This window comes from Suillus subaureus (assembly GCF_016647635.1).
Source record: "Suillus subaureus strain MN1 chromosome Unknown BJ212scaffold_68, whole genome shotgun sequence".
In the NCBI taxonomy this organism is placed as follows: Eukaryota; Fungi; Basidiomycota; class Agaricomycetes; order Boletales; family Suillaceae; genus Suillus; species Suillus subaureus.
In genome coordinates, this window is record NW_024538624.1 from 37,313 (window position 1) to 51,635 (window position 14,323).

General features: G+C 40.7%; 2 protein-coding genes across 2 annotated transcripts; one reads left to right on the plus strand and one right to left on the minus strand.

Moving 5' to 3' along the window:
* Positions 1-5,544: 5,544 nt before the first annotated feature.
* Positions 5,545-6,031, minus strand: BJ212DRAFT_1487074 (uncharacterized protein; the record flags this gene model as incomplete). Its single annotated transcript, XM_041341224.1, has 2 exons — positions 5,545-5,894; positions 5,953-6,031. The coding sequence occupies 2 exons, from the start codon at positions 6,029-6,031 to the stop codon at positions 5,545-5,547; spliced, it is 429 nt and encodes a 142-aa protein (XP_041186519.1).
* A 5,451-nt stretch (positions 6,032-11,482) lies between these two features.
* Positions 11,483-12,586, plus strand: BJ212DRAFT_1487075 (uncharacterized protein; the record flags this gene model as incomplete). The annotated part of the gene is made up of 1 exon (XM_041341225.1): positions 11,483-12,586. One exon carries the CDS (start codon positions 11,483-11,485, stop codon positions 12,584-12,586), a length of 1,104 nt encoding a protein of 367 aa, XP_041186520.1.
* Between the last annotated feature and the right edge of the window lie 1,737 nt (positions 12,587-14,323).

Here is a 14,323-nt window from a genome sequence, read left to right on the forward strand (position 1 = left end):
GGAGCACACAGCAGAAGGGGATTTGGGAATGAGTTGGATATGGGGTCCAGACATAGGCTTGGAAGGCATGGGAATACTATGGAATGTGAGTCCAGATTGTGGGATATGACACAATGCTAGCATGCACTTGGCTATTCATAATAGAAGTATGGCATGCCCACTCTGAGGCTTTCTACTTCATAGCAGGAACAGTACTTTTTCTGCTGCCAGGCACAGTGATCTGCTTTGTGGCTAGCTCAACTTGCTCTGGGATTTGTTCAAGCCTCCTTAGTAGTCAGCTACTTACATCCTGGGCCTACTTATATATTTGCACCCACCAGACAATCTAGACTGACAGAAGCTTCACATCCAGTGAACCCCATGAAGGTAATGTCTAATTGATTATCTGTGATAAATTTGTCTGAATTAGTATATTTCACTTCTCTAGAGACAGTGCATGGCATGTGTAGCTATACTGCTGTCACTCAATAAATCACATTCAAATGCACATTGTAACTCACTATTTTCTGAGGAAGAATCATCTGATGGAGATAAACCCTTTCCTCAAACATCTATGGAAAGTGCAGATGGTGATGCTGGTAGAAGTTAGTACCAGGGAGATTCTCCCTCTCATCAAGTCAAGAGGAGAAAGACTGGCCTGCCCCAGGACTCACTGTTTTCTGAAGCAGAGTCAGGAGCAGATAGTGGCTCCAATGCAAGTAGTAATGAGGATATTTCTCCCTCTTATGAAGTCCTCAGGAGAAAGACTGGCTCATCCCAGGACTTGCTTTTTTCTGAAGTGGTACTGAGTACAGATGATAGCTCCAATGCAAGTGATGACAGTGATTTTTCTTTCATGAAGTCAAGAAGACTGACCCAATCCTTGTAAGGTACACACAAGGATACATGATTCCAGAAGCACCTCATCCTGTGGTTTGCAGGCATAGTAATAAAACATGCACTAAGGTATATCGCACAGAGCCTCACCCATTCTCTGGCTTATTTAGTTCTTTGAATAGCTCTTGCCCAATTCTCTTGAATCTTCATATAACTTTTACACCATATAGTTTTGCCTGTCATATTCATGCCATGCTAATCTCTCCTTCCTATTTAAACATCATATGGAAAAGCATTGTATGACTGGGAGTAGAGATGTCTGGAAGGAAGTCATGGCACACTTTCTTGGCAGTTACCACATCACAGCTGAAACAGGCTGTCAGGAACTCATGGGCAATCTTACTGAACCAATGTCAGGACTAGAGGTATGCAATGCCTTTAAATGTCCAATTACTGGCTGTCCTGGATGGTATACTGGTCAAGATTCACTTTGATATCACTTTAAACATGACAATTCCCTTCCTAAAGTTCCCTCCTCTCAACTATCAATGGAATGCTACATAGTCATCTTTATTATAACATCATTAGTCATGGAGATAGCCTTGGCCATCATATGTTTGTCCCATCAGGCATAGTGATCTTGTCCCCTCACTTGTGTCTTCATCAGCACTGTTATGCATGGCATGTGATTCATACCATGATACATATACAACAGGAGTGATAAAGGAGCCAATTCAGTAACTTTTTCCTATGTTAGATCATCACCCAAGGTGGGCCCATATTAAGATTGAGTTAAACTGTCACTATCAGTTAGGACAGAAGTGCTGGATATGAAGAGAACTCACTTGGATTAGTATATACATTAATCAAAGTCAATGCCAGTTGTGCACAGCTCAACATTATTTGGACATCAAGTTCTATGGGTGGAATGATGCATGGAGACTGAGAAACATGGGACCAAAACTGATCCTTGATGTACTGGCTGGCTAGACAGACCTTGTGTAAAGCCCAATCATTGGGCATGTCAACATTGTGCATGCAGTGTTGATGAATGAGCAGAAAAACTGTGGGCAATATCTGCAAGGATATTTTTTTATGCATAGGTTTTGTGATGCTTACTTAATTCTTTAAGGCTATGTGATTAGACTGAAAGATGAAAGATGAGCAATTTTCATTGGTTAACTACACTGGGGGAGTATCATAAGATACATATTACATAATGTCATGAGTCACAAGATAATTGCTAACATTGAGAGCTTGCTCAAAGATGACATACATGTGATATAATACAATTCATTACATGTAATATTGCTATGTGCAGGTGGACTAGCATGACTATAAAGTGGTGATCATCTGTCTTGCACAATTAACCAGAGAAGCTTTGCTTCTATAGCATGGCTGATATTGAGGTCCTCCTGGCAGCTGAGAGACTTGGCACTAAGGATGGCCTTATTCAGTGAACTTCATCTATGGCACATGTTGCTACAGCCCTGACAGCAAGAAGCTGTCTGCTAAGCAAACCTCCTTGAAAATCATGGTGATGGGTAAAGCAGCCAGCAATGCACCTTCTGGCTGCCCTATGTCAGCTGACAAACTGAAAAAATGCATCTGAATGCTCACTCATCGCTCAAAATGTTCTTTGACAAATTCCATCACTTCTGCAAAGCTCAACTATACACCTGGAGTCTGTTATATGCCATTCCAGACTCCTAACTCTAAATCCAAGATCCGGATCTCTAATGATCTGATCTATCTTTATCTTCCTTCTGGAATTCAAACCTTATATTAGTGCCCAACTCCATTTAGACTTCCTCTGTCTCCAGACTCTGGTTAACCATGTTTCCCTTCAATTACTGATCTGTTACATAAATTTCATTTCTGGTATTCATTATTGGTGATCCATCCTACTTACTAATAGCCTTTGTGTTTGCTAACTGATTCCTATATGATACCTACAGTGTATAAACCTCCTGTAACTCTCAGAAATACTTCAGTTTGAATATCATCTTAGTTCCTGCTTATTCCTGTGTCTTCCAGACTTGAGTTGAGTCTCTTGTCATAATCCAAGTCTTAGGATTATATCCTAGACTATATCTGTGGCTCTACCTTAGGGTAGTCTACCTCCTGTCAGTTTCTAGTCCAGACTTCATCCAGATTAGCTTTATCCACTTGTCCAAACAATATCTGGACATCCGCTGGATTTATCTCATGTTCCAGATCCAGACATCCATTGTCCACCCTGGTCAAAACCTGGAAACTCTGAACAACTGTCCCAGCCCCCAGAAATTAAGGGCACATACTCAGGAAAGGGGAACAGCATACAAGCTGAGGCCAAGCCCTTGTGATCTGACCCCCCTTGAGCACACAACCTTAATAGAGTCTGAAAATGCATGTCTTAGCTGTCATTCCACCAGGAATAGGGGTAATGATCCACCAACCAATGACCTTCCCACAGACATAGATGCTTCTCTGCATGACAAGCTGGGAATGCAATAGCGATATGCTTGTTGCAATACAACCCAACTTTCTACCTGCCCACAAGACTAATAATTTGCTCCAGAAAGAATGGTAGGATGGACTGCATGTTTGTACCCATGCAGATGTTCACAAAGGTTAAGACAAATATCTTCACAAGGGATCAATGCAATGGTAGCAGATTCAAGAATCAAACTTACCTGTACTTCCCACATAATGTGCTTTCTGAGCATCTGGTTGACTTTAGGTGTGTGCTTTATGGTAGCTCTTGCCAAGAGCAGTCACTGCAGGCATTTTCCCATTTTCCTCCAAAAAACATCCAAAAAACATTGATTGACAAGATAGAAATTTCCTCTCATTTTACCTGTCAAAACATTGAAAAAAAAAATTCATGTGTCACAGATTTTCTGTGCATGGGACATGATGCAAAAATTTGTCATGTTCTCTCAAGGATAATACTGGATTTTCTATCTATTGTCTTTTAAACAGCAGTTTATAATAATGTTAATTTTTAGTCCAAATATACTATGTTTTCAAATGTTTTGTGTATATTTAAAAACACAGACCAGAAATTTAACCTCATTGTAAACTGCTGTCTAACAGAAAATAGATGGAACATCTAGTATTATCCTTGAAAGAACATGACAGATTTTTGCATCATGTCCCATGCACAGAAATCTTTGACACATGAATTTTTTTTTCAATGTTTTGATAGGCAACATGAGAGGAAATTTCTATCTTCTCAATCAATGTTTTTGGAGAAAAATGGGAATATGCCTGCAGTGAGTGAATGGCAAGGAATCTGGATATCATGAACTCAAACACATTGAAGCATCACAAAGTGTGAAGTGTAGTAGTGGGTCATTATTGTCAGTTCCAAGACTATTTTTCTGAGTTGTTAGCTAATAAGGAGCATAGAAATGACTTCTGCATGAAAGTTTGATAGGCAGAGAAGACTAGCCTTTGCCTTAGCTCATCAACACTGGACTGTAGAGGACTGGAAGCATGTTATATGGTCAGATGAGACCTTGTGGACTAGTAGATATATTGTGTGATGGCATAACTAGATACCATACTTACTGTTACCTTATATCTCTTGGACTCCCTTATGCACTGAGGCCAGATGTTATTTTGGTTGCATAGTGCAGTCAAGTATATTGATCTTTGCATGCAATGTGACATTATTAGTGTATTGTCAGACCTTCTTACATGTAAATATCTTACAATGCTGAAATAACCAAGGCCAATAATGATTTGTTGACTCCTGATACATGTTGTGGCTGAATATCTCTTGACAAAGTGACCTACAGTCCACTTCATCAGGAATTTCCAGTGAATGTACATTCAACAGGGCATTGTTACTCTTGGGTGAAGTGGCCACAGAATGCATCTCAGCCAACAGCAAGATAGTCCGCTTGTTCTAAAATCACCATTATGCCTACATCCATATTTGAACACCACTATAAATTATTTGCCCATGCTGATCAATCAAGGTCATCACTCACTGAGCTTAACATTTGAAGATGTAGCCATTCCCAGTATGCACAGTGAGAGACCCTGGTTGTGCCTCCTGCATGGGTCAGCCAGATGAAGCTTGTGTCACCTGCCATGAGCAGTGCACAAATTGTATGTTTATTTTTTGCCCAATGTTGCTAATTTTTACTATTCTAAAAGTGATCATATCATAGTCATCCAAAATAAAGATCCTCCACATTCACATGGGAGTTCATGTGATTCTTTGAGTGATGGGATACTGCTGGGAAAATGGCTGAACAACTGGGATGTGAGTGCTAGGAAGAAGAGAAAGATTGATCAAAAGAAGTTTGGAGGTAAATGTCAGGAAGGTGGAGCAGCATCTCGAATGCATGAGGGAAGTTGGCAAGAATGCCAAACTCAGGTGCAAAGAACTAAGGCAGCAGCTACAGTGCATCAAAAGGCATCTAGGGAATGAGTAGTTGTGGTGCTTTCAATATATTGTACAATTCTCAAATTGCTTTTTATTAAACTGTGGTTGTCCTAATGTCAATAATATTGTACACATTTGATGCATTCTATGGAAGAAATTAGGTTCTGCATTGCAGCCATCCTGTCCTTGCCTAGTGATCTTTGCCTGAATCACAGTCAGTATCAAAGGAGTTGAAGAAGGGTGTCATAGATTATATGTGTCTGAAGTAAGTTATAAGGACTATTATATGGTAATGGTTAGTGGTGTGGGAAACATTTAATATCAAACACATGGGTCCAACTGATAGGTTACAGGAATGCATGATCTATGAAGTTGATGATTGTGTCTCTGATAACAGCATCAGCTTGGTACCTCTCCATCTCATCTTCAATGTGAGGGCTGGTGAGGTCCTCTATCTTCTTCCTCTGAGCATTTGTTTGCATGTCAAGCCATTCCACATTGTTCATCCAGATGTTGAGTATCACAATTTTATATTGAACCTCTTCTTCCAAATCATCAATATGGTCACAATAGCTCTCAAGGTCTTCATATTTCTTCCTTATCTCATCTAACTCTTCTTTATGCCTTTCTATGATCTCCTCAAGCTCCACATAATTACAGACTTCATCATTCTCAAGATACTTGATGTGGAATTTTACTCATTCAAGTGTCTCTTGCAATTGGACAGTGTATTCCCTCTTTGTGGACTCAGATACCAGATACAGAGCCTCCTTCTCCACCCCACACTGTCGCTCCAGATTGCTCGCATAACTGCTGCTTGCTACATCTGGCCATTCTGTTCCTGTGTGTCATATGCCATTCTCAACTCTAAATCTGCTTCTCCAGATATCTGTTATGAACTAGGATGGTCATAACAACAGCAGCTCAATAAGAGCAATGGCTGCAGTTATAGTCAAGACCTTGCAAATGCAAGGGTCGTAAGACAAGACAAAGAGAGTGTCTCTGGCTTGAATATCAGTTCAGACAACTTAAGATTGGAGGTCTTAAGTGAGAGAATGTTCAGGTGAAAACCTAGTAAGATTAAAGTAAAGAAATACTAAGTACATTGTCAACTATATATATGACTGTAGACAATTCAGGGCAGGCTCAACAATGAGTCAGAGATAAGAAATGAGTCATCTAGCAACAGCAGTGGCGATCGTGATGTAATACAAATATAGGAAACAGGTCTAGTGGCAGCATCATGCAGCTCATGACGTAATACAAGGATAGTAAGGAGAAAATGAATAGGGGCACTTGTGACTGTAACAATATCTGGATCTCCAATTATGTGATCTATCTTTATCTTCCTTCCAGAATCCAAACCCTATATCAGTGCCCAACCCCATTTAGACTTCCCCTGTCTCTGGACTCCAGTTAACTATGTTTTCCTTCTGATCATTGATCCATTACATACATTTCATTTCCAGTGTTCATTATTTGTGATCCATCCTACTTACTAATAGACTTTGCATATGCTTCATACATAGCCTTTATTTTTGCTGACTGATTCCTATATGATACCTACAGTATATAAACCTCCTGTAACTCTTGGAAATACTCCAGTTTGAATATCATCTTAGTTCCTGCTCATTCCTGTGTCCTCCAGACTTGAGCCAAGTCTCTTGTCATATTCTGAGTCTTAGGATTGTATCCTAGACTACATCTTCAGCTCTACCTTAGGGTAGTCTATCCTCTGTTAGTTTCTAGTCTGGACTTCACCTGGATTAGTCTTATCCACTTGTCCAAGTAACATCCGGGTGTCCATCAGATTTATCTCACATTTCAGATCTGGACATCTGTTGTCTGTCCTAGGCAAATCCTGGAAATCCCAGATGACTGTTCTAGCCCCTGGAAATTAAGGGCACATACTCAGGAAAGGGGCACAGCATACAAGCTGAGGCCAAGCCCTTGTGATCCAACCCCCCTTGAGCATGCGACCTTAACATGCTCCATACCTCTCATCCCTGAACTCTGACACCTCCAGCAGATCTCATTTTTTCAGATATACATTTCAAGCTTCTAAGGCACCCAGGTGAGTGTTTGTTTTATTGAGGTCTGATGGTTCAAACTTACTCCTCTGGCACAACTTTGTAGTTTTGATTATAAAATCACTGTCACAATGACAATCTCAGCCTGTGGCCCAGGAGGAGCACTTTCAAGTCTGTCTGAGGCAGCAGTGAGGGATGTTGTCAGGTTTCCAGACAACTTGCAAGCCTTCCACAAATTCACCTGTAGGTCCTGATATTTCTTAACAACACATGCACACAAGTCTCCATCACTGATATCATGAAGAGCAGGACTATTTCCAGTGCAAATAGTAGCAAAACACAGATCTGTGATAACCTGTGATAACCAGATACTCTCAGATTGTGCGTGTGAAGGCAAACATTCACCTGTGATAACCAGATACTCTACTTGAGGTAAGTAAAAGTGAAAGTAAGTAGATAACAGGTATCTTACCTCAGATTGTGTGCATGAAGGCAAACATCTGAGGTAACAGTGTAGAGAATGAGATTCCTCTAAGCATATATCGCATATATTTTGACTCACAATGATTGGTATAGTGCACAACTCACTACCTATGACTTTCCTACAAAACACACCAGAGGCACAACACATTCCTGTGCTTGGTTGCCTTATGTCATGTAGCATCTGGGAGCATCCATCTATCATCCAACCAGTTCCCTAGTGAGTCCTTTCTCATTTATTCTTACTATCAGACCATTTCTGGTGTTGTATGATATTTTATTCCATCATGGACCCTTACATTACATCACTTACATACATAGAGTGCTCCCTATTCACTTCCAAGCCCTTGGAGTGCACCTAGGCACAGCTTACCTATGGCCTAGGAAGTTTTTCATATACCAACCACCATCATGTCAGTAGTCATCATCTAGAGTCAGAATCTATTGTCTTCAGCCAGCATGCATCAGTCATCGCCCTAGCCCTCAGCAACAGTCCATTATCATCAGTCACCATTCAGCAGTCTTAGTTCACGTCTTCATGTCTTCTACCAGTCTTTATATGTTCATGCACTGCATGCACCTTATTCCCATGCTTTGCACACCTACATGCTCCATATTCCTGCACATGCACTTGTTGCACTTCACCAGAGTTGACCTGGTGTCACTTCATGGGTCCTTGCTTTCTTTGCTTCCCTTAAGGGTCAAACATATCACCTGGTGCACTTTGACCAACAACTTAGAGAGTCAGTAGGCTTTTCTCTCTCCCCAGAGTGAGAGCCATTCTTTCTTTCTTCTGCTCTGGAAGCCAGCAGAGTTGTTGAACCTTCAACGGCTCTTATCAGCAGTAACTAAATACAGTGACTTGCAAAACCATTACAATGTTTGGTACTTTTTCAGTGTACACAATATAGCACCTATGCACATGGGAATCATGCTTAGTGTTGGTGGGGGCGTGTGAACTACAAACCCTTGGCTACAGACTGACACTTGGATCATGTGATTTGGTTAAGGGGATGCGAAGATATGCCTATTTTAAGACAGAGATACCATTGTAATGGTTTTGCAGCTGTTGATATAGATAGAGGGATCTCAGTCAAATCAGAGGATGGTTACTGTTATTTGCTTATACAAATAAAAATATACATAAAAATATTATGTCTGAGTTTGAAATTGCTCCCATGCATCTTTATTCCCAACCATTGCTACTATTTCCTTAGGGGAATGCTCATACTCTGCAAGTCTCCTTTTGACAAGGTCCCAGAGATATTCCAATGGGTTAAGGTCAGGAGATTGTGCAGACCACACCATAGTCCTAAATTCCTGCCAATCTAGTCACTTCTTGATCTTTTTGCAGGTATGCTTAGGGTTATTGTCTTGCTGAAAGATGACATCAGAAGCATTAAGATTATAAAACTCCAGGAAATCCTGAAGTTTATCCTTCAAAATTTGAAGGTAAAGATCTCCACCCATTCTACCATCAATCTTAGCAGCATAGCCAACTTCTTCACAGGTCATACAGCCCCATATCATCACAGAACTTCCATTAAACTTGATAGTTCCTTATACCAATCTGTCACTATGCCTCTCTCCTGACTTTTTCCAAGCCTATTTGCAACCATCTGACCCTAGGTGATTAATTTTGGTCTCATCAGACCATATGACCAACTTCCAGTCCTCCAAAGTCCAATTTTTGTAAGTATAGGCAAAGTCTAAGTATGCTTTGCAATATTTGGCAGATAGTAGAGTGTTTGGACTTGACTACAGCCCTTATCCCAGCTTTTTCATGTAGCAGCAAGTGGTACTTGGGCTGGGGGGCTAATTGACAATATTTGAAAAAGATTTGAGCACTTGGATAGCAGTTTCTGCCTGCTGAGTAAAGATGAAACAAATAGGATGACAAATATTGACTGAGGAAAGCTTGGTTGAATGACCACCAGTCAACTTTTGCAAGTAGGAACACTTGTTTTAATGAAGCTTGGAGATAGTAGTAGTGCTAACACCAGTTGTGGAGGCAATAGAGTGAATAGAATGACCAGCATTAAGCTAAAAGAGAATAGTATTCTTTTGAGTAGTAGAGAGAGATCCCATGGTGGTAATGATTAAAAATAAAGAAGCATGGGAGCAATTTCAAACTCAGGCATAATATTTTTATGTATATTTTTATTTGAATAAGCAAATAACAGTAACCATCCTCTGATTTGACTGAGATCCCTCTATCTATATCAACAGCTGCAAAACCATTACAATGGTATCTCTGTCTTAAAATAGGCATATCTTCGCATCCCCTTAACCAAATCACATGATCCAAGTGTCAGTCTGTAGCCAAGGGTTTGTAGTTCACACGCCCCCACCAACACTAAGCATGATTCCCATGTGCATAGGTGCTATATTGTGTACACTGAAAAAGTACCAAACATTGTAACAGTTTTGCAAGTCACTGTAGCTTGAGTGCTCTTATAAGTATATGAGACTGTGACAATGGAGGATGGCGCTGGCCATAGCAAACAAAAGTTTTTAGTGTACATAAGAGCATATAATTGAATGAGAAAGACAAAGGTGAAACACAATAGAATGAACAATGCACACTTTGTTCTGTCAAACAGACTTGGTATGAGCATGCTCGATGTCCAAATTTCAACAATTGGAATACAAATAGTTGAAATGTTGATGCATATATCTATGATACTATGCACTACTCATGAGACTCACACAACAAATGCACACAACCTGAAGTCAAATCAGAGGTAATATATCTGAGAAAGGATAAGAGGAATATCAAGCACAAGGTCATGAAACTTGAGATGATGATTGCTTCCATGGAGGGTGCTCTTAAATCAACATATTTTTGGAGTATCTTGAGTGATATTGATTGACTTTACAAACATGGAGACAAAAATCAACATTATTTTAAGCTGTTATTTAAAAGACAATAGACAGAAAATACAGCATTATCCTTGAAGAAACATGATTGATTTTTACATTGTGTCCTACACACAGAACATGATTGAAACATGAATTACTTTTTTTCAATGTTTTGACAGACAAAATGAGGGGAAAATTCTATCTTCTCAATCAATGTTTTTTGGATGTTTGGTGGAGGAAAATGGGTAAATGCCTGCAGTGATGTGTATTCACTAACTGTTACAAACTCAGATAGAGTAATTCCAATAAAGGAATCAAGGATCAGGGTCAACCAAGGATAAGACCTTGTCAAGTCAATGTCCTCCCTCAGGAGCGATCATCTGGACTCCTGCAGGATCTAGAGTTCAAATGGGACACAGGCTAGCCTCCTTCCCAAGGAGCTAGAGTTTGGATATCAAGGAAAACTGAGTAGATTAAAGTTGGAGAAAAGTACAAGTGCTAGCTAGGGTTTATATACGTAAAGGAATTGTGCACAGACCAGGCTGGTAAAGGGTAACAAGTACTAAGAAAGGAAGGTTTATGAGAAAGTGCAATATGAGTCAGAGATAAGAGAACAACATGAGGAGATAGCAAGGTGAAAAGGAAGTATAAGAAGTACAGCCATGAGGTGTCCACAGTGATGATGGGAAAAAGAATTGGGTACTGTAATACTAATGAAATATTAGTCTCAGGGGGAAGTATAAGGCTGCAACTGATCATTTTGGGATGATTAGTGCTGGTGTCAACCCTCTTGACCCTCTATCTAAAGTAAATCTTTGAGGCAAGTTTTATTTTAAATCATTTAGATTATCTGATCAAGCTAGAAACATTGCAGTGCAAGTATTATCTGAATTTCCATGGTTTGAAGACCTTGATGCACTGTGGAAGGACAACCCTGCCTTTGCCCCAAAGACCTTCTCCTCCATTCCTGGAAAAGATTACAGCTGGTGCCCTCCATGCACTAACAGAGCCTAAACACAAACAGACCTCTTACCCTACTGGTAAGCAGGTTGCCTCTCATCCTGCAAATTCCAGTGCCACCACAGATGATTCCATGGTGTACTCACAAGCAAAGGGGAAAGAGAGGGCTTCAAATTTTGAACCCAATGATGCCCCTCATCCTACTGCCTCCCAAACTCTTTCCAATACCAACCCTAACCTTGATAATATGGACGCTGATCTCAATGATATGGATGCCAACAATTCACTTAACAAAGGTGTGCCCCCTGCTACCTTTATTTGGGCCCACAACCCTCCATATAACCCTACATACAATGATCCTGACCCTGCACTTGAGGAGTGTGACCCCAGAAATTGGGATGATGGCACTGAGGAGTTGGAGATGGAGGTGGATAATGAGGAACAGGATAACACTCAGCATCCAAGCAATAAATACTCACACCAAAGGTCCCTCTCACTATTCCACATCTTCAAGCCAACAAATCACACCTCACAGTATCATTGTCATGAAGTGGCCTTCACTGGCAAGTCTCATGTTACTCATGCCATGGAGCATGGCTCCCCTCATGCAAAAAAGCCAGCATCTATGGTGTCCTCATCAGTGAATACCCCCAGCTCATCTGCATGGACATTTGCTTCATTATCCTGCATGGTATCACAAGACTTGCAGACCTTGCTCAGACCTGGCTGGAAAAAGACTGCACACAAGTGCAGCCTTTCAGAGCATGTTCAATTGGGAACATCAGATGTGCTTGACCAAGTGGGGTCTCTCACTGACAATATGAGCTATATCTACTCTGCAAAGCAATTTGCCTCTGAGTACAAAATTGCCAAGGTCAATGCACTCTGCCATGAATACGATATACAATTCCAATGGGAGCAGGGTGTAATCGAGCACAGTAAAGCTGATTCAGTGCACCAGCGGTCACAGGAGGCAAAGACACTCAAGCTTTGTCTTCTTGAAGCCCTAGGCCAAAGTTTAGTCAGAGAAGGTGGTGGCCCTTTGCCTCAAAATTGAGTTAATCACTCTTAAAGAAGGGTTGTCATCAAAAGAGACTTGATTTGTTGTTTGCTCGCTCACAGCTGTTGCTGTACTTGTTCATGTTTTCATGTTGGAGCTTTCATTTGCCATTTGCATTGGCTCACTTGTTCACATGTATTCATGTTCAAAGTCATGTGCATTTTTTGTATGCCTAGTGTACCTTACATGTTTTATTCACTAATGTTATGCATTGTACCTTGTTCTTGCCTACCCCTGCCTCCTCTCCAGGGTTTTGAGCAAGTAGTCCATCAACCAACCATGAGATGCCTGTCCAGGTGTTCCATCATGCAACATATTACCAACTCTGTCCTCACTAGCATCCTCCTCTCATTCCTCCTCAAACCTGTCCTGCCCTGTGGCCCATTGAGTAGTAGATATGTGGTGCTCTTCCTCAAATTGGATAACCATGTTGTGGAGAATCAAGCAGCACATGATCCAGTACAACATATACTCAAGGTGTTTCTTGGTTTGTATCAGATGCCAAAGCTCACAGAGAGATTGGAAATGGCCTTTGAGTGCTGCAAAGACATGCTCAATGCGAATGCAGACCTAACCCCAAAAATCAGTAAATAGATGTAATGAAAAAAATAGTATACATACCATAAAGAGATTAGAGTTGAATTTGTTTTGCATCCTGCTTAGTGTGCCATTGCATGGCTTCTTGAATGACATGATGCACCATGGTTCCAATGGGTAAGTGCTGTTGGCCCAGATCCAGTGGTTGTCTCTAAGGAGCACCTCATGGTCTTGAAAAACATGTGTAGAGTAGAAAGTATATGTGTCATGCGCACTACTGACATGGCCAATCAAATAATCCATGATAAGAAGATTATGAGGCATTGCTACTACCTAGACATATATTAGTTGAATGTTTTAAGAAAAAAATAAGAAATACTTACCTGGCAATTGAGGGAGTAGTCAGATTTTGTATTGAAAAATGTCTCTCCATAGAGCCCTGGCTTGTTACAGAGATTGATCATAGAGCCATCAGTAGCAAAGATACTATTGCAGCATTGTGGGCAGATCTTTGAGATGTACTCTTGGGCATGAGCAGTGTCATTAGAATTGAGACTTGGGAAGAAGATGAACTGGTCATGATACTCAAGTAGAGCAATCATGACACAATTGGTACAATTGGTGACCGATCCAATGCTAACACCCACCCATTGGCAGACATCTTCATTAGATATCATGTTGCCATAGTACCCCATGTAATTGAGAAAAATAGCTAGTTGCAGGGCAATGGGGAGCTGGTGGTTATTGGAATTGTTTTGAAAGATGGGATTGTTGCTGATACAGTCAAGGATGTTATCAAAAATGTTGGGGTAGACACACAGTTTCTGGCAAAAAAGATCTGGGTGATGGGCAGCAAAGTGTGGTAAGAGCTGAATCTGTGGTACATGCATGGGGGGCTCATCAGGGTGATGGAGGACTTGTGCTCTTTCTACTTCATCATGAAGTGCCGTGATATCCCCCAAAAGGTGCAGATAGTGTAGATCAACATTGCAGAAGTTGGTACCTAAACTGTCAGTTGAATTATCTGATGTAGTATCCAATATATTTGGTGAGATAGGGGAGAGTGGGGATATGATCATGGGACTTGGTATCATACTATTGGAGCCTGAACTGGAATCATCAAGATCTAACTCATGCCTAGTGTGCTCTATCTGAGCTATTGCAACTTCTATTGAAGCAGCATCTAGCTAGTGTAAG